This window comes from Bos javanicus, chromosome 13 (genome assembly GCF_032452875.1).
Source record: "Bos javanicus breed banteng chromosome 13, ARS-OSU_banteng_1.0, whole genome shotgun sequence".
Lineage (NCBI taxonomy): Eukaryota > Metazoa > Chordata > Mammalia > Artiodactyla > Bovidae > Bos > Bos javanicus.
Window position 1 is genome coordinate 20208196 of NC_083880.1, and position 24684 is coordinate 20232879.

The 24684-nt window shown below is 40.6% G+C and overlaps 1 protein-coding gene across 12 annotated transcripts in view; it reads right to left on the reverse strand.

Moving 5' to 3' along the window:
* The window catches only part of CCDC7 (coiled-coil domain containing 7), a 268190-nt gene that overhangs the window by 111553 nt on the left and 131953 nt on the right, over positions 1-24684 (reverse strand). For 11 of the 12 annotated variants that reach the window (XM_061435932.1, XM_061435930.1, XM_061435937.1 and 8 more), the window contains 3 exons: positions 17639-17743; positions 11738-11848; positions 2607-2720 (listed from right to left, as the gene is read on the reverse strand). In XM_061435932.1, coding sequence (XP_061291916.1) covers positions 2607-2720; positions 11738-11848; positions 17639-17743 — 330 coding nt within the window. The remainder of the gene's footprint in view (positions 1-2606; positions 2721-11737; positions 11849-17638; positions 17744-24684) is intronic. The other variant, XM_061435938.1, reaches the window with a different exon arrangement.

Sequence of the window (24684 nt, forward strand, 5' to 3'; positions counted from 1 at the left end):
AAAGACTGCTGACTTTGCAATTATCCTCTATGTAACTTAGGGATTAAAGCTATGGGCCACCATCCATGTCCAGCTGAGTTTCCATCTGATGCTTACTAATCATGCCCAACTTCCAGCAGATTGTCAGTTTTACCTACTCAGCTTCCTGACTGAGCATTCTACTCTATATCCTAATTAGCAGTTATGTATGCCAACTGAGAGTTCAAAGTGCAGTGGGGGAAGATTGCATACCTTAGGCCATTTGGCTTCTACTTTACCAATGACTGTTATCTCCACAACTCTGACACCAGGATTAGAGGAACACAGGAATGCTTTCTGACTCTTACTTACACCTGACCATAGTGCAGGTGCCTTTGGGCATTACAAACCTCAATTTTATAGCTCCCACTACTGAATACATCAGTAGTGCAGATGTATTTTCTATGTGAACTCCAACTCACATCAACCCCAAGCTGTGATGAGCACTGCTGCACTCAGGGTCATTTCAGTGGGGCACATGGAAGACTGCAAACCTACCAGACTACCAGTGCCTACAGACTTCTATTCAGAACAACTATTAAGAAGAGAAAAAGGAATGCCTGCCCTGTTTGATGAGTTTAAGTGAACCAAACATGTCTGTGAGATTATTTCTCCATTCAATAACTAAGTAAACCTACACAATCAGCCTTGTGTGCCTGGACTGGACTACAGGACTACTTACTACAACTTAATGCTATGGTACAGATCGGGACACTGGCCTTAACTGACACTGCGACTGCCACAGAGGCCCTTGCTCAAGCTAAGGGAAACAGGTATGAAGGAATTCATATTGTAAATGCCCATTTGGGCATCCCTGTCCACACAGATGATCAGGATCTGTCTGCCTTTTCTGTAATACATTTCAATACTCCTTTAACGTCCTTCCACAAGGCCATGAGTTGCAAGTCTCATTCTCAGATGGAGCACTAGCACTTTCACCTATAATAAAGAATGTCTCCTACTTGGTCCAGGCAAGGGTACTACCCAACCAGGATTGGATGCCATGTTGATCCACATGTAGCAACATGTCTAGGACATTACTATGGACAAGGCAAAAGGACCCATGACTCAGGAAATTCCTGGGAATAAACTGGGAAGCGACAGTGGGTATCTCTTCAGAGGCAATAATTGCTAAGTTTTAGTCATGCTCAGGCTCTCAGCCCCAACAATACAAAAGATGCCCAGCAACTGGTGCGACTGTTCAGACACTGGTACTCACACATCCCCCTACACGGCCATCCTGATGACAGCACCCAGCAATCAGATTACCAAAAAGACCTGTAATTATAGGAGGCCCTGGAGGTCCTCCAACTGGCTACACAGGAAACCCTCTTACTTGCCCTCCTGAATCCACTGACTTTTTAAGTTATAGGTCTCATCAACCTCTCTGATGCCTACTGGAGCCTGTGGCAAAATAACACAGCCACACATCAGAGGTGCCCACCTGGCTTTTGGACCCTAATCTCCTATTGCTGACTAAAAGTGTAGAATCCATTGGAAAAACTACTAAGTAGTTACCGGGCATTGGTGGACACTGAGTGCAAAGTCTCTCTACAATGGAGTCTTATACCAATAAAGAAAGAAAGTGAAAGTGAAGTCGCTCAGTCGTGTCCAACTCTTTGCGACCCCATGGACTGCAGCCTACCAGGTTCCTCAGTCCAAGGGATTTTCCAGGCAAGAATACTGGAGTGGGTTGCCATTTCCTTCTCCAGGAGATCTTCCTGACCCAGGGATTGAACCCGGGTCTCCTGAATTGTAGGCAGACACCTTACTGAATACCAACCAAATGTTGAATGGTTCCTGTTCTCTAATTGTTTTATATTATTCACGTGCATGCATGTTAAGTCGCTTCAGTCATGTCCGACTCTTTGCGAACCCATGGAGTGTAGCCCACCAGGCTCCTCTGTCCACGGGATTTCCCAGGCCAGAATACTGGAGTGGGTTTCCATTTCTTACTCTAAGGGATCTTCCTGATCCAGGGATTGAATCCAGGTGTCTCCTGCATTGGCAGGTGGATTCTTTCCCACTAGCTCTACCTGGCTATTATTCACATTTAGATCACTATCCTTGTAGCCCACCTGTAATCAGTCTGCCTGCAATGCAGGAGACCTGGGTTCAATCCCTGTATTGGGAAGATTCCCTGGAGAAGGGAAAGGCTACCCACTCCAGTATTCTGGCCTGGAGAATTCTTTGAACTGTATAGTCCCTGGGGTTGCAAAGAGTTGGACATGACTGAACAACTTTCACATTCACATTTAGATCAAAGTGACACTATGAATTTTATGCTCAAACCAGGTGGCACAGTGGTAAAGAATCTGCCTGCCAGTGCAGGAGGCATAAGAGATTTGGGCTTAATCCTTGGGCTGGAAAGATCCCCTGGAGTAGGAAATGGCTACCCACTCCAGTATTCCTGCCTGGAGAATTCCATGGGCAGAGGAGCCTGGCAGTTGGGCTATAGTCCGTGGGGACTGAGCACACACATAAACACAAGCAAGCATATGCTCAAACACACATTCTTGAACTAAACAGAAAAATCTAATGAGATTAATTTTTTTTAATTTAAAGGAATCTATAACTGTTGTACTTACTACTGTGCTTTCCTCCTCTGGGAGTTATCTGTTTCTGTACTTGCACTGGGAGTTTTGACACTGAATCTTGATGCTGAAGCACAGGAGTATGGTCAGGCACATCATTATCAGAAGCTACACAAAAGAGATTCCTTAAGTTCCTTCATAGATACACAGATCATATTTGTGAGTGCAAAATATTCAAAAGTGTATACATTTTAAAGCAAAGAAGATGAAATAAACCATAATTTAACACAATGGTATATATAATGCATGGTACATAATGTGTAGAAACAGCTGTACCCATGCTGTAATCTGAGTGAAACCCATCACTAGATATTGACATGGAGGGATTTCTGGATATAATGCTAACTTAGGAAAAAAACTGAAAAGGGGAAAGCTAGTATGGAAACTTTGGGTAAAGAATAAGAAGAAATGAGAAAAAACAAGGAGAGAGAGGGAAAAAAATAGAGAAAACACAGGAAAGCAATCACCAAATAATGTACATAGATATCTACAAAAGGAGAGGAAGACTGAGGAAAGAATGATAAACCTCTAAAAGCACTGTTTTATGTACTACTTAACTCTTGAAGAAGACTCAACTCTATGTATTTCTAAATATAATTAAACCAATAGGGACAAGAATATGGAATGGAAAGAGAAAGCAAACGTAATAAAACAAAACTGCTGAAGGAAAAATAAAAGGAATAACACATGGTTACAGTAATTAATATAAACCCTCACAGCTAGACATGGGAGTGGGGTGGGTAGGGGAAAGTTGACCATAGTCAAGTCGTGAAATCAATTTCAAACTTGGCTGTTGTCCTAATGGTATGTGCAAAGTTATTCCAAACCATGTGTGAAGTATTACAGGATGGAGCAAATGAGTAATCATGCTGATGCTCTTTAGAACCCTAGCTACCCGAGCCCTGGGATCGATAAAATGGCAGGAGCCTTTTGTTTGGGATTCCTTCAGCTGGGAGACCACCCCTCACCTCAGTCTGCACTGATGTGTCAGTTTCTTGGCAGGGGCTCTTCCATGGTGTGAAAGGGAACACAATGGAGCTGGTGATCTCCCCTGTCTGATCTACAGCCTACACTCTGAGGGTAAGTGAATAATGATTCACTGTAACCTTGAGTTTGGTTGTTATCTTAATAGACCTACTCAGAAACTGGCATTTCTTTTCTCTCATTACCAAGTTAGCACAAGGAGAAGTGTGGTCAATGAAGCCCAGTGCTTTTGTGGAGGGAACATGGTGGCAAGTACCAATAAGCACGCACAGCATCGTGGGAGGGAGCTACTACCAGATTACTTGCAAGATACAGAAAGGGGACTTTGCCAATGAGGCAAATGAGCTTCATAAACTAGGGGATACCATGTGGCTCTCAAGAGTACCAACTGCACTGTTTGCAAAAGGTCTGATTAAACTGGAGTTGATTTCAGTTCAGTTCAGTTGCTCAGTTGTGTCGGACTCTTTGCGACCTCATGGGCTGCAGCACGCCAGGCCTCCCTGTCCATCACCAACTCCTGGAGTTTACTCAAACTCATGTCCTTTGAGTCAGTGATGCCATCCAACCATCTCATCCTCTGTCATCCCCTTCTCCTCCCGCCTTCAATCTTTCCCAGCATCAGGGTCATTTCAAATGAGTCAGCTCTTCACATCAGGTGGCCAAAGTACTGGAGTTTCAGCTTCAACATCAGTTCTTCCAATGAATATTCAGGATTAATTTCCTTTAGGATGGTCTGGTTGGATCTCCTTGCAGTCCAAGAGACTCTCAAGAGTCTTCTCCAACACCACAGTTCAAAAGCATCAATTCTTCAGTGCTCAGCTTTCTTTATTTTTTTTTTAAATTTTACTTTATTTTTAAACTTTACAATATTGTATTGGTTTTGCCAAACATTGAAATGAATCCGCCACAGGTATACATGTGTTCCCCATCCTGAACCCTCATCCCTCCTCCCTCCCCATACCATCCCTCTGGGTCTTCCCAGTGCACCAGCCCCAAGCATCCAGTATCGTGCATCGAATCTGGAATACATGACTACTGGAAAAGCCACAGACTTGACTAGAAGGACCTTTGTTGGCAAAGTAATGTCTTTGCTTTTGAGTATGCTAAGTTGGTCACAACTTTCCTTCCAAGGAGTAAGCGTCTTTTAATTTCATGGCTACAGTCATCATCTACAGTGATTTTGGAGCCCCCCAAAATAAAGTCTGACACTGTTTCCACTGTTTCCCCATTTATTTGCCATGAAGTGATGGGATTGGATGTCATGATCTTCGTTTTCTGAATGTTGAGCTTTAAGCCAACTTTTTCCTTCTCCTCTTTCACTTTCATCAAGAGGCTTTTTAGTTCCTCTTCACGTTCTGCCATAAGGGTGGTGTCATGTGCATATCTGAGGTTATTGATATTTCTCCCGGCAATCTTGATTTCAGCTTGTGCTTCATCCAGCCCAGTGTTTGTCATGATGTACTCTGCATATAAACTAAATAAGCAGGGTGAAAATATACAGCCTTGACGTACTCCTTTTCCTATTTGGAACCAGTCTGTTGTTCCATATCCAATTGCTTCCTGACCTGCATATAAATTTCTAAAGAGTTGATTTAGTACCATAATACTATGTTGTCAGTCACTCAGTCCCGTCTGATTCTTTGTGACCCCACAGAGTATTGTCCGTGGAATTTTCCAGACCAAAATACTGGAGTGGGTAAGCCGTTCCCTTCTCCAGGGGATCTTCCCAGCCCAGGGATCAAACCCAGGTCTCCCACATCGCAAGCAGATTCTTTACCAGCTGAGCCACCAAGGAAGCTCAAGAATATTGGAGTGGTTAGCCTATCCCTCCTCCAGTGGATCTTCCCAACCCAAGGATCGAACCGGGGTCTCCTGCATTGTAGGTGGATTCTTTACCAGCTGAGCTAGTTTTAGGTACACAGCATAGTGATTCACTATTCTTTCAGACTATAATCCATTATAGGTTATTACAAGATAATGGGTATAATTCTTTGTGCTCTATAGTATATCCTTGCTGCGTATCTATTTTATATAGTAGTTTGTATTGGTTCATACCACCACAATTGTCCTTCTCATCTTTCATCCCCCTTTTGATAACCCCAAGTTAGTGCTCTATATCTGTGAGTTTTGTTTCTACTTTGTAAACACATTCATTTTTATTATTTTTGAGATTACAGATATAAGTGATATCGTACAGTATATGTCCTTCTCTCTCTAATTTGTCTCACTATAAACTACTTTCTGGAATCCATTCATGTAACTGCAAATGTCACAGCTGCACTCCTTTTCATGGCTGAGTAACATTCCATTGTATACCTCATCTTAATCCCGTCATCTGTGCCTAATTCCTTGCATAAGCTTTTCAGTTCTGAAGGAGAACAACTGTCTTTGTCCTTAGCCTTTGATTCACCTAACAAGATGCTGAATGACTCAGATGAGAGACTCAATACACTGGCTCTGAAAAACTAGAGAAGGAATTTTATAGTTACTGATGGGTCCAGAAACTTTGGAGGCCCTGCATGCTAAATTGTACCCCTGAGTTGCACTGAGCACTCTAGCATGCCCTGGAACCAACAGATAGCCTATGAGGCAGTGAGTTGTTGAGTTTCACACTTTAATGAAAAAAGAAAGCAGAGTCCTAAGGATTGTTTTCCCTAGCTACTCAGAGAGACTCTGCTGACTAAGGTAGTTTGCCTCTGTGAAAAAGAAGTCATTTTGTTAAACTAGGTGAGGGAGAGGGTACACTGTAGGGCCTGTCACTGTAGAACCCACTGTATGATGTGCCAGTCCATTCTTGCCCAATGAGGTAGAAGCAAAGGGGGATCAGAGACATGAACACCTGAGACCTTTTCCCCTCCTTGGCTGAGTGCACATCTGGCTCCAACAGAAGAGCCCTTACATTGGAATTTTCGTTGCCTTGAAAAACACGCTTGGATCATCACTTACAGAGGTTCTTAAAGGCTCTATGAGCCACACTGCTGATCTCTAAAGTCATGGGTGGAGAAAGGACAGTAAAAATATTTCTGATCCGACTCAGATTTCTATTTTGTTTCCGTCAGGTCAACTTTACCGGTTTTTAAGCTCAATTAAACCTGCTTATAAGATGATGTCTATTACTTCACAGCACAATGCAGATCCTGACTGACAAATTTTAAGACATAGGAAAAGAAGCTACCAACAAAACAGTACTAATTGACCACTGAATAGACCTAAAAATCCTAATGGGCACCCACCCCTAGATGATCTGGTTAAAGATTTTCCCAAAGAAATCTGTAGGTCTAGTTCCTAACCAGTGGGGCCTCAAAGAGAACATTAATAGGCATTTTACCGAAGAACTCCTAGCCAAGTAGTGGGCCATGGGTCTCAGCACACACTAAAGTCAAATTGTGATGACACCTGTAACTAATATTGATACAAATGCTCCTCCCTCTGCTCCAAGTGACACTGACGTGAGTCAGAGAAGCCTCCATTACTTTTATTCAAACCTCCCAGCTTTAAACCATAAGCAACATTAGGGGTTAGGTTAATATTCCAACATCATCAGTGGTTATCTAAGCATGTGTGCCAAAGTCAGAACTCAAAGTAGGGAGCAGGGATACTGTATTTCTAGAGTCATTTGGTGACTGGGGCAGAGGTGACCATGATCTCCATGACCTTCCATGGCACAAGGGCCCTGTCATGGGTAGAGGCATCCATTGGGCGTCTGTTCCCATAATTACCTGAAGCTAGCTGAAAGGCACAAAAATTCCAGAGAGACAATTTTTCACCTGCTATTGTCCTTGTGGAATTGGTGATAGACAAGGAGGCCTGGTGTGCTGTGACTCATGGGGTCTCAAAGAGTCGGACACTACTGAGCGACTGAACTGAACTGAACTGATTGTCCTTGGGGCATTGATCTGCTGGTCATCACCAAGTAATCTTAAGAATAGAATTTTCAACACCCCAAGACATATATTAATCAAATTAACAAAGATCAAACACAAAGAACAAATATTAAAAGCAGCAAGGGAAAAACAACAAATAACACACAAGGGAATTCCCATAAGGATAACAGCTGATCTTTCAATAGAAACTCTTCAAGCCAGGAGGGAATGGCAAGACATACTTAAAATGATGAAAGAAAATAACCTACAGCCCAGATTATTGTACCCAGCAAGGATCTCATTCAAGTATGAAGGAGAAATCAAAAGCTTTTCAGACAAGCAAAAGCTGAGAGAATTCTGCACCACCAAACCAGCTCTCCAACAAATACTAAAGGATATTCTCTAGACAGGAAACACAAAAACGGTGTATAAATTCGAACCCAAAACAATAAAGTAAATGGCAACGGGATCATACTTATCAGTAATTACCTTAAACGTAAATGGGTTGAATGCCCCAACCAAAAGACAAAGACTGGCCGAATGGATACAAAAACAAGACCCCTACATATGCTGTCTACAGGAGACCCACCTCAAAACAGGGGACACATACAGACTGAAAGTGAAGGGCTGGAAAAAGATTTTCCATGCAAATAGGGACCAAAAGAAAGCAGGAGTAGCAATACTCATATCAGATAAAATAGACTTTAAAACAAAGGCTGTGAAAAGAGACAAAGAAGGTCACTAACATAATGATCAAAGGATCAATCCAAGAAGATATAACAATTATAAATATATATGCACCCAACACAGGAGCACCGCAGTATGTAAGACAAATGCTAACAAGTATGAAAGGAGAAATTAACAATAACACAATAATAGTGGGAGACTTTAATACCCCACTCACACCTATGGATAGATCAACTAAACAGAAAATTAACAAGGAAACACAAACTTTAAATGATACAATAGACCAGTTAGACCTAATTGATATCTATAGGACACTTCATCCCAAAACAATAAATTTCACCTTTTTCTCAAGCGCACATGGAACCTTCTCCAGGATAGATCACATCCTGGGCCATAAAGCTAGCCTTGGTAAATTCAAAAAAATAGAAATCATTCCAAGCATCTTTTCTGACCACAATGCAGTAAGATTAGATCTCAATTACAGGAGAAAAACTATTAAAAATTCCAACATATGGAGGCTGAACAACATGCTGCTGAATAACCAACAAATCACAGAAGAAATCAAAAAAGAAATCAAAATTTGCATAGATACGAATGAAAATGAAAACAGAACAACCCCAAACCTGTGGGACACAGTAAAAGCAGTCCTAAGGGGAAAGTTCATAGCAATACAGGCACACCTCAAGAAACAAGAAAAAAGTCAAATAAATAACCTAACTCTACACCTAAAGCAACTAGAAAAGGAAGAAATGAAGAACCCCAGGGTTAGTAGAAGGAAAGAAATCTTAAAAATTAGAGCAGAAATAAATGCAAAAGAAACAAAAGAGACCATAGCAAAAATCAACAAAACCAAAAGCTGGTTCTTTGAAAGGATAAATAAAATTGACAAACCATTAGCCAGACTCATCAAGAAACAAAGGGAGAAAAATCAAATCAATAAAATTAGAAACAAAAATGGAGAGATCACAACAGACAACACAGAAATACAAAGGATCATAAGAGACTACTATCAACAACTATATGACAATAAAATGGACAACGAGGAAGAAATGGACAAATTCTTAGAAAAGTACAACTTTCCAAAACTTGACCAGGAAGAAATAGAAAATCTTAACAGACACATCACAAGCACAGAAATTGAAACTGTAATCAAAAATCTTCCAGCAAACAAAAGCCCAGGTCCAGACGGCTTCACAGCTGAATTCTACCAAAAAATTTAGAGAAGAGCTAACACCTATCCTGCTCAAACTGTTCCAGAAAATTGCAGAGGAAGGTAAACTTCCAAACTCATTCTATGAGACTACCATCACCCTAATACCAAAACCTGACAAAGATGCCACAAAAAAAGAAAACTACAGGCCAATATCACTGATGAACATAGATGCAAAAATCCTTAACAAAATTCTAGCAATCAGAATCCAACAACACATTAAAAAGATCATACACCATAACCAAGTGGGCTTTATCCCAGGGATGCAAGGATTCTTCAATATCCACAAATCAATCAATGTAATACACCACATTAACAAATTGAAAAACAAAAACCATATGATTATCTCAATAGATGCAGAGAAAGCCTTTGACAAAATTCAACACCCATTTATGATAAAAACTCTCCAGAAAGCAGGAATAGAAGGAACATACCTCAATATAATAAAAGCTATATATGACAAACCCACAGCAAACATTATCCTCAATGGTGAAAAATTGAAAGCATTTCTTCTAAAGTCAGGAACAAGACAAGGGTGCCCACTTTCACCATTACTATTCAACATAGTTTTGGAAGTTTTGGCCATAGCAATCAGAGCAGAAAAAGAAATAAAAGGAATCCAAATTGGAAAAGAAGAAGTAAAATTCTCACTATTTGCAGATGACATGATCCTCTACATAGAAAACCCTAAAGACTCCACCAGAAAATTACTAGAACTGATCAATGACTATAGTAAAGTTGCAGGATATAAAATCAACACACAGAAATCCCTTGCATTCCTATACACTAATAATGAGAAAACTGAAAGAGAAATTAAGGAAACAATTCCATTCACCACTGAGGCAAAACACTCTCTGACATACATCACAGCAGGATCCTCTATGACCCACCTCCCAGAATATTGGAAATAAAAGCAAAAATAAACAAATGGGACCTAATTAACCTTAAAAGCTTCTGCACATCAAAGGAAACTATTAGCAAGGTGAAAAGACAGCTTTCAGAATGGGAGAAAATAATAGCAAATGAAGCAACTGACAAACAACTAATCTCAAAAATATACAAGCAACTCCTACAGCTCAATTCCAGAAAAATAAACGACCCAATCAAAAAATGGGCCAAAGAACTAAATAGATATTTCTCCAAAGAAGACATACAGATGGCTAACAAACACATGAAAAGATGCTCAACATCACTCATTATCAGAGAAATGCAAATCAAAACCACTATGAGGTACCACTTCACACCAGTCAGAATGGCTGCGATCCAAAAGTCTACAAATAATAAATGCTGGAGAGGGTGTGGAGAAAAGGGAACCCTCTTACACTGCTGGTGGGAATGCAAACTAGTACAGCCACTATGGAGAACAGTGTGGAGATTCCTTAAAAAACTGGAAATAGAACTGCTTTATGATCCAGCAATCCCACTGCTGGGCATACACACTGAGGAAACCAGAAGGGAAAGAGACACGTGTACCCCAATGTTCATCGCAGCACTGTTTATAATAGCCAGGACATGGAAGCAACCTAGATGTCCATCAGCAGATGAATGGATAAGAAAGCTGTGGTACATATACACAATGGAGTATTACTCAGCCATTAAAAAGAATACATTTGAATCAGTTCTAATGAGGTGGATGAAACTGGAGCCTATTATACAGAGTGAAGTAAGCCAGAAGGAAAAACACCAATACAGTATACTAACGCATATATATGGAATTTAGAAAGATGCTAACAATAACCCTGTGTACGAGACAGCAAAAGAGACACTGATGTATAGAACAGTCTTATGGACTCTGTGGGAGAGGGAGAGGGTGGGAAGATTTGGGAGAATGGCATTGAAACATGTAAAATATCATGTATGAAACGAGATGCCAGGTTCGATGCACGATACTGGATGCTTGGGGCTAGTGCACTGGGACGACCCAGAGGGATGGTATGGGGAGGGAGGAGGGAGGAAGGTTCAGGATGGGGAACACATGTATACCTGTGGCAGATTCATTTTGATATTTGGCAAAACTAATACAATTATGTAAAGTTTAAAAAAAAAAAAGAATAGAATTTTCAACCCAAGGTATCAATATTTCTGCTTTTTTCTCTAAGTAGCTTATGGTATTCACTGTTTAGTCAAAGTGTATTATTTCTATAAAATACACCTCAAAGATATATAATCATGAAACCAAATAAAAACATCTTCTAGTGAGCTTAATTTATAATAATTAAAAGTTTTCTGTAGTTTTCATTGTTCTTCAGTTCCTAAGTCGTGTCCAACTCTTAGCAACCCCATGGACTGCAGCACACCAGGGTCCTCTGTTCTCCAATATTACCCAGAGTTTGTTTAAACTCCTGCCCATTGAGTCGGTGATGCTATCTAACTATACTTACTAGTAAGTGTTTCCCCTTTGTGAAAACTTGGTTTCTTCATGTGAATCTCTGATTTTGACCTGGAGTCTTGATGCTCCAACATAGGATTTCCATCTAGTACTTCATCCTGAGCTGTACAGAGAGAAGAATTAAGCCCACTAAATTAAAAAAAAAAAAAGAGAGAGATCTATTGAGAAATCCCTAGATTTCAAATTTATAACAGCAGCTGCTGTTATAAGAGTGAACAGCAGCTGCTGCTGCTACTGCTGCTAAGTCACTTCAGTTGTGTCCGACTCTGTGCGACCCCATAGACGGCAGCCCACCAGGCTACTCTGTCCCTGGGATTCTCCAGGCAAGAGCAATGGAGCGGGTTGTCATGAAGGTACAAGAACATCACTATAATGTGAGATCTTATGTGAAAACTAGGCAGAGTCTTAATGAACGTAAGGAAGGTATTTTACCACATCATTAATATTTCTAGACTTCAAATATGTTTTATAGTAGACTCTCATCTTCGGATATTTCTTATTGTTTTTGCCTAATATATATTGATAGATCAAACAAAGAAAATACATATGTGTAAGGTAATGCATAGCAGCATATTTATAATTACAAAAAACTCAAAATCACTTAAACATGCAAGCATAGGAGACTGGTAGCTAAAGTAACAAATGTAAACTATGAAAATACAGACTATGGGCTATAAAGTGGCACACAGTTGTACAAATATCTGGACAAACAGGTATAAAAGGAATGAAGATCCCAACAAACTGACTTGGAAGCATTTCTAGGAATTAACTTTTAATGGACCAAAAAAAAAAAACCTTAAAGAGAGAATACCTAGTGTGCCATCTTTTAAGAAAAAAATGAAAGGGAATTTTAAAAAATGACAAAAGATGCTAATCTATAAAAAAGGAAATAAAGGAGGGGGCTTCCCTGGTGGCTCAGTGGTAAAGAATCTGCCTGTGGATGTAGGAGATGTGGTTCGATCCCTAATCTGGGAGGATCCCACATGCCTCGGAGCAACCAAGCCCATGTGCTACAACTATTAAGCCTGTGTTCTAGAGCCCATGTGCCGCAACTACTGAAATCTGTGTGCCCTACAGCCTATGCTCCTCAACAAGAGAAGCCACCACAACGAGAAGGCCTCACACTACAACTAGAGGGTAGCCCCCGCTCGTCACAACTAGAGAAGAGCCCCCACAGCAGTGAACACCCAAAACATCCAAAAATAAAATTATAAAAAAAATAAATACAGGAAATATAAACCAAAAACAACATACACATATGTGTGCTTAGTTGCATCTGATTCTTTGCAACTCCATGGACTGCTAGGCTTTTCTGTCCATGGAATTTTCTAAGCAAGGTTAATGGAGTGGGTTGCCATTTCCTACTACAAAGGATATTCCTGACCCATGGATGCAATGCATGTCTCCTGAGTTTCCTGTGTTGGGAGGTGGATTCTTTACCACTGTGCCAGTAGCTCATAAAAATCACTGCAGACGTGGCTGGCTAAGCCATACCTAGTGACTACTATTTACTCTCAGCCTATCTGTGACACTGATGGATACTCCAAGATGTGGTGAATTTCTGACACTCATGTCTAATGAAAGAGAATTCAGGTTTCTCAGTTTCACTTGACCAGCAACCAGAGGAGACTATACAGACTCCACCATGGAGGAGCTACTCTTCTTAATTTAGGGCGGGACACTGACACCTTGTTGGCTGTGTCTCAACAGAACCCCTGGTTCTGAGTTCCCTGACAGGGGCCACTGTGTCCAAGGAGGACAAGGGAGGGGATGCAGAAAAAAGACACAAACACCTGAGACAATTTCCTTATTCCTCTGGCTGACATTTATTTTCTGAAAACTGTCCATGCATGGTGAGCTCCCTGCCACTGGAAACGCTGTCTAGTTACCCAGCAATGGAGGCTCAAGGAAGGGATGGATGGACTCTCTACCACTCATCTTGTGCCATAAAGTGAACCATGGAGGCCAACACAGCCCTGTGAGACTCAAAACATTGATGACATTTATTACTGATGACCAGCTAGTCCCCTGCTACCCACAGTGACCTTAAGATGAATCTGACAACTCTATTTTTACCTAGAACACTTGGCTTTTCAAAACAAGTAAGATGAGGGATTAGACTAACATCCTTTTGTCCCCAGCAGCATCTGATGATATAAGCCAACTCAGAATTCAAAGTGGCAAAGAGGGGAGCCCATCTATTGGGCCATTTGGCTTCTACTTTACCAATAACTATCATCTCCACAACTCTGATACCATGATGAGAGGATGCCATGATGAAAAGTAATGCTTTTTGACCCTTAATTAAACCTGACCATTCTGCAGGTGCCTTTGGGCATTATAAACCTCTATTTCATAGCCCCCACAACTGAATACATAATTAGTGCAGATACATTTTCTGTGTGAACTCCAATTCACATCAGCCCCAAGCCGTGATGAGCACTGCTGTACTCAGAATCATTTCAGTGGGGCACATGGAAGACTGTAAACCTACCAGACTACCAGTGCCTACAGACTTGTCTCCAGAAACAACTACTAATAAGAGAAAAAGTAATGCCTGCCCTGTTTGAGTGAACCAAACATCTCTGTGAGATTCCTTCTCCATTCAACAGCTAAGACAATCTGTGCATATGGCCTTACCTGCCTACAGACTTAACTATAGGCAGCTTAATGCTGTGGTACAGATCAGGACACTGGCCTGATGTAATGACACTGTAACTGCCCTAGAGGCTCTTGACCCAGCTGAAGGAAATAGGTATGAAGCAATTCATATTACAAATGCCCTTTACAGCATCCCTGTCTACAAGATGATCAGGTTCACTTTGGCTTTTCTGTAACAGGTTTTACTACACCTTTAATGTTATTGTCTGAAATGCAGTACTTAGGTACAATCTCAAAAACGACAGAATGATCTTGATTTATTTCCAAGGCAAACCATTCAACATCACAGTAAACCAAGACTATGTCCCCAAACCCTAATGCTGAAATGCTGAACAGTTCTATGAAGACCTACAAGACCTTTTAAGCTAACACCAAAAAAAAAAAAAAAAAAAAAATGTCCTTTTCATCATAGGGAATTGGAATGAAAAAGAAGGAAGTCAAGAGAAATCTGGAGTAACAGCCAAGTTTGACCTTGGAGTACAAAATGAAGCAGGGCAAAGGCTATCAGAGTTCTGCTAAGAGAACCCACTGGTCATAGTAAACACCCTCTTCCAACAACACAGGAGACGATTCTACATATGGATTTCTCTAGATGGTCAATACCAAAATCAGACTGATTATATTCTCTGCAGCCAAAGATGGAGAGGCTCTATACAGTCAGCAAAAACAAGACCCGGAGCTGACTAACTGTGGCTCAGATCATGAAGTCCTTATTGCAAAATTCAGACTTAAATTGAAGAAAGTAGGGAAAACCACTAGGCCATTCAGGTATCAACAAAATCAAATCCCTTATGATTATACAGTGGAAGTGAGAAATAGATGTAAGGGATTAGATCTGATAGGAAGACTGCCTGAAGAACTATGGACGGAGATTCGTAACATTGTACAGGAGGCGGTGACCAAAATTATCCAAAAAGAAAAAGAAATCAAGAAGGCAAAATGGTTGTCTGAGGAGGAATTATAAAGAGCTGAGAAAAAAAGAGATATAAAAGGCAAAGGAGAAAGGGAAAGACATATTCAAAAGAATGCAGAGTTCCAGAGAATAGCAAGGAGAGATAAGAAAAACTTCTTAAACAAACAATGCAAAGAAATAGAGGAAAACGATAGAATAGGAAAGACTAGAGATCTCCTCAAGAAAATTGGAGATATCAAGGGAACATCTCATGCAAACATGGGCACAATAAAGGACAGAAATGGCAAGGACCTAACAGAAGCAGAAGAGATTAAGAAGAGGTGGCAAGAATACACAGAAATGTATAAAAAAGTCTCAATGACCCAAATAAGCACAATTGTTAGTCACTTACCTAGAGTCAGACATCCTGAAATGTGAAGTCAAGTGGGCTTTAGGAAGCATTACGACTAGTGGAGTGATGAAATTATGGGACCATCTAGTCAAAGCTATGGTTTTTCCACTAGTCATGGATGGATGTGAGAATTTGGACCATAATGAAGGCTGAACTACAAAGAAATGATGCTTTTGAAATATGGTGCTGGAGAAGACTCTCAAGAGTCCCTTGGACAACAAGGAAATCAAACCAGTCAATCCTAAAGGAAATCAACCCTGAATATCATTGCAAGGACTGATGCTTAAGCTGAAGTTCCACTACTCTGGCTACCTGATGTGAAGAGCTGACTCATTGGAAAACACCCTGATGCTGGGGAAGATTGTGGCAGGAGAAGAAGGGGATATCTAAAAATGTGTTTTATGTGTTGGTTGGATGACATTACTGACTCAATGGTCATGCTGCTGCTGCTAAGTTGCGTCAGTTGTGTCCGACTTTCTGCGACCCCATAGACGGCAGCCCACTAGGCTCCCCGTCCCTGGGATTCTCCAAGCAAGAATGCTGGAGTGGGTTGCCGTTTCCTTCTCCAATGCATGAAAGTGAAAGTGAAGTTGCTCAGCTGTGTCTGACTCTTCGTGACCCCATGGACTGTACCCTAGCAGGCTCCTCCATCCATGGGATTTTCCAGGCAAGAGTACTGGAGTGGGGTGCCATTGTCTTCTCCACAATGGACATGAGTTTCAGCAAACTCTGGGGGATAGTGAAGGACAGGGAAGCCTGGCATGCTGCAGTTCATGGGTTGCAAAGAGTCAGACACAACTAAGAGACTGAACAAATGTCCTTCCAGAAGGTTGAGCAGGAAAGTCCAACTCCCAAATGGAGCACCAACCTCCACATATAATCAATGTCTCCTACATGGTACAGGCAAGGGTACTACCCAACCAGAACTGGATGCCATTTTGACCCACATGTGGCACTATGTCTAGGACATTATCATGGACAAGGGATAAGGACCTATGACTCATGGGAAATTCCTGGGAATAAACTGGGAAAGGAGAGTAGGTCTCTCTCAGGAGGCAATAACTGCCAAGTTTTAGTCATGCTCAGACTTTCGGTCCCAACAATACAAAGGATGCCCAATGACTGGTGGGATTCACATATGGTAGCAGACACGGTACTCACACATCCCCCTACAGGGTCACCTTAATGACAGCACCCAGAGACCAGGTTACCAAAAAGACCTGCATGCTGAGTGGGGCCTGACAACAGAATGCCCTGGAGGCCCTGCAAATGCCTACACAGGCAACACTTTTCCTTTCATCAAATCCACAGCCTTTTAAGTTACAGGTCTCAGTAACCTTTCTGATGCCTATTAGAGTCTGTGGCAAAAGAACATGGCCACACATCAGAGGTGCCCACCTGGCTCTCAGATCCCTAATCTTGTATTTGCTGGCTGAAAGCAGACACCCTTTCAAAGACTGCATACAAGTTTTGGGCCTTGGTGAACACTGAATGCAGAAGTCTCTCCATGAAATAGTCTATTCAGAAGAAAGTCCAACCAAATGCTAAATGGTTCTTCCTCTGTAGTTGTTTTATACTATTCAGAGTTAGATCAAAGTGTAAAATTACTATAAATTAAACGTTCAAACATATATTCCTGAACTAAAGAAAAAAGATATGAGACTTTTTTAAATTTAAAGGCATCTATAATTTTATGGGCTTCCCAGGTGGCTCAGCAGTAAAGAATCCACTTGCCAATGCAGGAGACACAAATTCAATCACTGGGTTGGGAAGATCCCCTGGAGAAGAAAATGGCAACCCACTCTAGTATTCTTGCCTAGGAAATCCCATGGACAGAGGAGCCTGGTGGGCTATAGTCCATGGGTTCACAAAAAAGCCGGATATGACTTAGGGACTAAAATAGCAATAATAGTAATTGTTACACTTACTGATGTGTTCTCCTCCTTTGGAAGTTTTCTGTTCCTGTATTGGAAGTTTTGGCACTGATTCTTGATGCTGAAGCACAGGAGTTTTGTCTGGAGCATCATCATAAGCTACATAAAAGAAATATACTGAGTTCCTTTATAGAAAAACAGATCTACTAAGAATTCTCTAGATTTCAAATTTGTAACAATATACAGCATATTTTCTCATATTTTGACAAAGTTTTTATAAGTAAATTACCATAATGGGTCCCATCCCTTCATGGGAAATAGATGGGGAAACAGTGTCAGACTTTATTTTTTTGTGCTCCAAAATCACTGCAGATTGCAGCCATGAAATTAAAAGACGCTTACTCCTTGGAAGGAAAGTTATGACCAACCTAGATAGCTTATTAAAAAGCAGAGATATTACTTTGCCAACAAAGGTCCGTCTAGTCAAGGCTATGGTTTTTCCAGTAGTCATGTATGGATGTGAGAGTTGGACTGTGAAGAAAGCTGAGCACCAAAGAATTGATGCTTTTGAACTGTGGTGCTAGAGAAGACTCTTGTGAGTTCCTTGGACCGCAAGGAGATCCAACCAGTCCATTCTAAAGGAGACCAGTCCTGGGTTTTCATTGGAAGGACTGATGCTGAGGCTGAAACTCCAATACTTGGGCCTCCTCATGTGAAGAGTTGACTCATTGGAAAAGACCCTGATGCTGGGAAGGATTGGGGCAGGAGGAGAAGGGGACGACAGAGGATGAGATGGCTGGATGGCATCACTGACTCGACGCACATGAGTTTGGGTGAACTCGGGACTTGGTGATGGACAGGGAGGCCTGGCGTGCTGTGATTCATGGGGTCGCAAAGAGTCGGACATGACTGAGTGACTGAACTGAACTGAACCATAATGTCAGATGTGAAATAAACATTATGAGAACATTTTTAACTGGTATACCATAAAGAAGCTGTTTCAGTAATATTTCTGGACATTTTATATACATGTGTCTGTGTTTAGATATGCACATACACACACACACACACACACACACATATATATATATATATATATATAAGGTCTCAAGTTTTCCTAGGTTATTTATACTATAGGCCAGTACAGGCTTATTTAACTAAAAATACAAATGAATATGTCCATGGTTCCTCATTACAACAAGTTTGTAAATGTACAATATCCTAAACCATATAAATTCTAAGGATAAAAATTCAGTTAAATAAACTAAGGTATATATTACCCACTGATTTATAATATAAATTATGGTAAACACTGTGGGACAAACAGCTGTACCTAGACCTATAATCTGAATGAAATTAATCTCTATATACTGACTTACAGGGATTTCTATAAGGGATTTCTAGGAATAAAGTTAAGTTAATGACTTACAGGGATTTCTATAAGGGATTTCTGGGAATAAAGTTAAGTTAAAAAAAAAAACTAAAAAGGGAAAATCTAGCATGTAAACTTTGGGTAAGGAAGAAAAAGAAATGAGAAAAAACAAGGAAAGATAAATAAATAGGTCAAACCCAGGAAAAGTATCATAAATCAATGTACTTGGTTGGGTACAAGATGAGAAGGAAGATTGAAAGAAGGATAAGCCTGTAAAAATATCTCTTTGTACAATTTTTTAACTTTTGGAAGTAGATTCATGCCCTATATATTTCAAAGTATAATTAAGCCATAAGGGTAAGAAGATGGAGTAGAAAGAAAAAGTAAATGATATGAATCTGCTGAAAGCAAAATAAAAGCAGTAATTCATTGGTATGGTATTTAATACAAACCCTCACAGTTGGAATATGGAAGTGGGGTGGGTAGGGGAAAGTCAATGACAGTCAAGTCATGAGATCATTTTCAAACTTGGTTGTTGTCCTAACAGTATGTGCAAAGTATTCTGAAACCATGTGTGAAGCATTACAGGATGGAGCAAATGAGTAATCATGCTGATGCTCTTTAGAACCCTAGCTACTGGGGCCCTGGGATCCATAAAATGGAAGGAGCCTTTTGTTTGGGGTTCCTTCAGCTGGGAGGCCACCCCTCACCTCAGTCTGCACTGATGTGGTCTGCCCCTTGGCAGGGGCTCTTCCATGGTGTGAAAGGGAACACAATGGAGCTGGTGATCTTCCCTGTCTGATCTACAGCCTACACCCTGAGGGTAAGTGAATAATAAATGGTTCATTGTAACCTTGGGTTCAGTTGCTATGCTAATAGGCCTATTCAGAAACTAGCATTTCTTTTCTCTGATTACCAAGTTAGCACAAGGAGCACTGTGGTCAACAAAGCCCAGTGCTTGTGTGGAGGGAACACTTTGGGAAGTACCAACCAGCATGCAGGACATGGTGGTGAGGGAGCTACCAGAGACCAACAAGGCACTCTGCTAGCAGGGAAATGACTCTACTAAAGTTGATGCCACAGGGATGTGGAAAGTGCTACTGTGTTATTTCCAACGTTTTCATCAAATTGAAGTTGACTTAAAATATTGTGTTAGTTTCAGGTGTACAGCATAGTGATTCACTATTTTTGCAGACTATATTACAAGATAATGAATATAATTCCCTGTGCTATATAGTACATTGTTGTTGCTTACCTATTTTATACACAGTAGTTTGTATCTGTTCATCCTAAACCCCTGATGGTGCTTCCCATCCTTCATCTCCCTTCTGATAACCACAAGTTTGTGTTCTATATATGTCAGTCTGTTCCTATTTTGTATACACATTTGTTTTTTAGAATCTAAATATAAGTGGTATCATACAGTATTTACCTGTCTCTGTTGACTTGTCTCTCTATATAATACTCTCTGGGTCTGCACATGTTGCTGCAAATAGCAGTATTTCACGCTTTTCATGACTGAGTAATATTCCACTGTATGCCTCATCTTAATCCATCATCTGTGCCTGGATTATTTGCATAACTTTTCAGTTCTGCAGTAGAACAACTGTCTATTCCCTTAGCCTCTGATTCACCTACCAAGATGCTCAATGACACATAGGCTTTGAGAAAATTAGAGAAGCAACTTTACAGCTACTAATGGGTCCAGAGTCTTTGGAGGCCCTGTATGCTGAATTGCACCCTGGAACCACTGTCAGCTTTAGCATGTCCTGGAACTAACAGTCTATGGGCAGTGAGTTGTTGAGATTCATACTTTAATTAAAAACATACAAGGTCCTGAGGATTACTCTGCCTAGCAACTTAGAGAAACATCAGTGACTAAGGTAGTCTGCCTGCATGAAAAGGAAGTCATTTTATTAAACTAGGTGAGGGAGACCGTACACTGTAGGGCCTCTCACTGAACAATGAACTGTATGATGTGCCAGTCCCTTATTGCCCAATGAGGTAGAGGAAAAGAGGGATCAGAGACGTGAGCACCTAGGACCTTTTCCCCTCCTTGGCTGAGTGCATGTTTGGCTCCAACAGAAGAGCCCTTACACTGGAATTCCCCTTGCCTTGAAAAACACACTTGGATCATCACTTGCAGAGGTTTTCTTAAAGGCTCCATGAGCCACACTGGTGGTCTCTAAAGTCACAGGTGGAGTGAGGACATTAAAAATATTTCTGATAAGACTCATATTTCTATTTACTTTCCTTCAGGCCAACTTCACTGGTTTTTGAGCTCAGTTAAACTTACTTATAAGGTGATGTCTGTTGGTTCACGGCACAATGACTGACAAATTTCAAGACATGGGAAGAGTAACTACCAACAAAACAGTACTAATTGACCACTGAACAGACCTAAAAATGCTAATGGACACCCACCCCTAGATGATCTAGTTAAAAATTTTCCCAAAGAAATCTGTAGGTCTAGTTCCTAACCAGTGGGGCCTCAAGGAGAATATTAACAGGCATTTTACCAAAGTGCTCCTAGTCAAGTAGTGGTCAATGAGTCCCAGCACACTTCCTCACTAAAGTCCAAATTGCGATGGCACCTGTAACTAATATTGACACAAATGCTCCTCCCTCTGCTCCAAGTGACACTGACGTGAGTCAGAGAAGCCTCCGTTATTTTTATTCAAACCTCCCAGCTTTAAATCATAAGCAACATTAGGGATTAGGTCAATATTCCAACATCATCAGTGGTTATCTGAGCATGTGTGCCAAAGTCAGAACTCAAAGTAGGGAGCAGGGATATTGTATTTCTAGAGTCATTTGGTGACTGGTGCAGAGGTGACCATGACCTCCAACACCAGATACTGAGGGAAAAAGACAACTCTCTCTGGTTGTTCATTGGAGGCCATTACTAAGGACACCCTAGATCAAAGCCTACCTTTGAGTGTATCCTGTCAGGCAACCACAGAACTCCATTTGCATGGCTTCCACTACTGAATGTTTGTTGACACAGATGTAGTTCTTATGTGAGTGAACCTGCACTTACATTCAGCCTAAGCCCTGATGGGACCTGCTGCATTTAGGGGCAGTTTTCGGGGCACAGATAAGACTGAGAACCTCCAGACTAAATAGTGTCTCCTATGTCTTATCCAACAAATTCATGGGAAGAAAAGATTTAACTGTTCTCATTGCTAAGCTTAATGAATAGAAATGTCCCTATGAGACTTTTCTCATCGGAATAACAAACTTGAGCATTGCACACAGCCTCATACACATGTTACCAATTCTGGTAGGTCAATGCTATAGTACAGCCCTGAGCCTTGATGGTACCCTGCCACTGTAACTGACATACAGGTGATTCTCCAAAGTAAAGGTACTCGAAGTCCCAAACCTGATAAATCCAATACACTTTGTATGTACTTTGTATGCATTCATCTGCATACAAGTGATCCCAGTCAGTTTAAGCTTATATAGAAGGACTTGCGATATCTTACTACTGTCCTGCACATGGCCACCAAACAGCTCCAGTATCTGTAATCAGTGCACAGGTCACGATTTCTAAGTGGCCTTGCTCTTACAGGGAGGAATAGTTTTCACTCAAGTGGACCCAGACAAGGACACATACAACAAGCATTAGATGCCCTGTGGACCCACAAGTGGCTCTTGGCTGGGCCATTAGTACACACACTTATGTACCTGGTACCCTATTGAAACTCCTGAGTGTGATCTCCAAGAGGCATACCATAACCTTGTGCTATTCAGTTCCAACAGATGAAAAGAAGCCCAGCAGTTAGTGGGACTCTGCAACCACTTGCACTAGAAGTTACCTAGGAGCAGTCTTTGATGAAATTGATCAATGATGTTACCAAAAAGGCTGTTTCATTTCAGTGAGGATACAACAAAGAGGGTACCCTAAAAGTCCTCCAACATGCCTCTTATATCAGAAACATCCCTTTCCACTGGAATTTATGGCAAAAGACCCCTGCCACATGTTTAGAAATCCACTGGGCTTCTGTTCCCATAACTGCCTGGAGTTGGCTGAAAGGCTCACAACTGTGGAGAGACAATTATTCACCTGCTCTTGTCCTTGAGGCATTCATCTTCTAGTCACAAAATAATATTAAGGACAGAAATTCCAACAAAGGCATCAATATACTTGCTTTTTTTCCTCTAATTATCTCATGGTATTCATACCTTAGTGAAAGTATAGAATTTCTATAAAATTTATGCTCAAAATGTATAATATGAACCAAAATAAAAACATCTTCTAATGAGTTTAATTAAAGCAATATAAAGCTTTTTGCAGCTTTTGCACTTACTACTAAGCCTTTCCCCTTTGTGAAAGCTTGGTTTCTTCACTTGAGTCTCTGATTTTGACACTGAGCCTTGATGTACAGGCATACCATTTCCATTTGGTACTTCACCCTGAGCTACATAAAGAATTCAGCCCACTAGATAAAAAAAAAATCTACTGGGAAATCCCTACATGGCAAATTTATACATGTGAACTATGGCAGTTTCTCTCAGTTTATGCAGTTATCATTAGATAACTATAATGTGTGATCTGCTATGAAAACTATGAGAAGAGTCTAAAAGAGAGTGTGTGGAAAGTATTTTATTGTTATTAATATTCCTAGATTTCAAACACTAGTTGCTCTTTTTCTGAGTTTTCTTAATATTTTCTGTTAATATTAGGTTGGTGCAAAAATAATTGAAGTTTTAAGTTGAACTTTGCCATTTGATACTGGAATACATTCTTAAATAAATGTGGCTATGTTATATATCATTTTAATATGCATTTCTCACTTTATGCTTTTTTGGAAATGACATGCTATTTATTTTGTATTTATTTTAGACTATAGAAATTATGTTAGAAAGCAAATTCAAACAAAGTGCAATTGTGCGGTAGTTTGAGCATTCTTTGGCATTGCCTTTCTTTGGGATTGAAATGAAAACTGACCTTTTCCAGTCCTGTGGCCACTGCTGAGTTTTCCAAATTTGCTGGCATATTGAGTGCAGCACTTTCACAGCATCGTCTTTCAGGATTTGAAATAGCTCAACTGGAATTCCATCACCTCCACTAGCTTTGTTCGTAGTGATACTTCCTAAGGCTCACCTGACTTCACATTCCAGGATGTCCAGCTCTAGGTGAGTGTGAGTAATCACACCTTTGTAATTATCTGGGTCGTGAAGATCTTTTTTGTACAGTTCTTCTGTGTATTCTTGCCACTTCTTAATATCTTCTGCTTCTGTTATGTCCATACCATTTCTGTCCTTTATCGAGCCCATCTTTGCATGAAATGTTCCCTTGGTATCTCTGATTTTCTTGAAGAGATTTCTAGTCTTTCCCATTCTGGTGTTTTCCCTTATTTCTTTGCACTGATCACTGAGGAAGGCTTTCTTATCTCTCCTTGCTATTCTTTGGAACTCTGCATTCAAATGGGTATATCTTTCCTTTTCTCCTTTGCTTTTTGCCTCTCTTCTTTTCACAGCTATTTGTAAGGCCTTTTCAGACAGCCATTTTGCTTTTTTGCATTTCTTTTTTTGGGGGATGGTCTTGATCCCTGTCTCCTGTACAGTGTCACAAACCTCCGTCCATAGTTCATCAGGCACTCTATCAGATCTAGTCCCTTAAATCTACTTCTCACTTCCACTGTATAGTCATAAGGGATTTGATTTAGGTCATATCTGAATGGTCTACTGGTTTTCCCCACTTTCTTAAATTTAAGTCTTA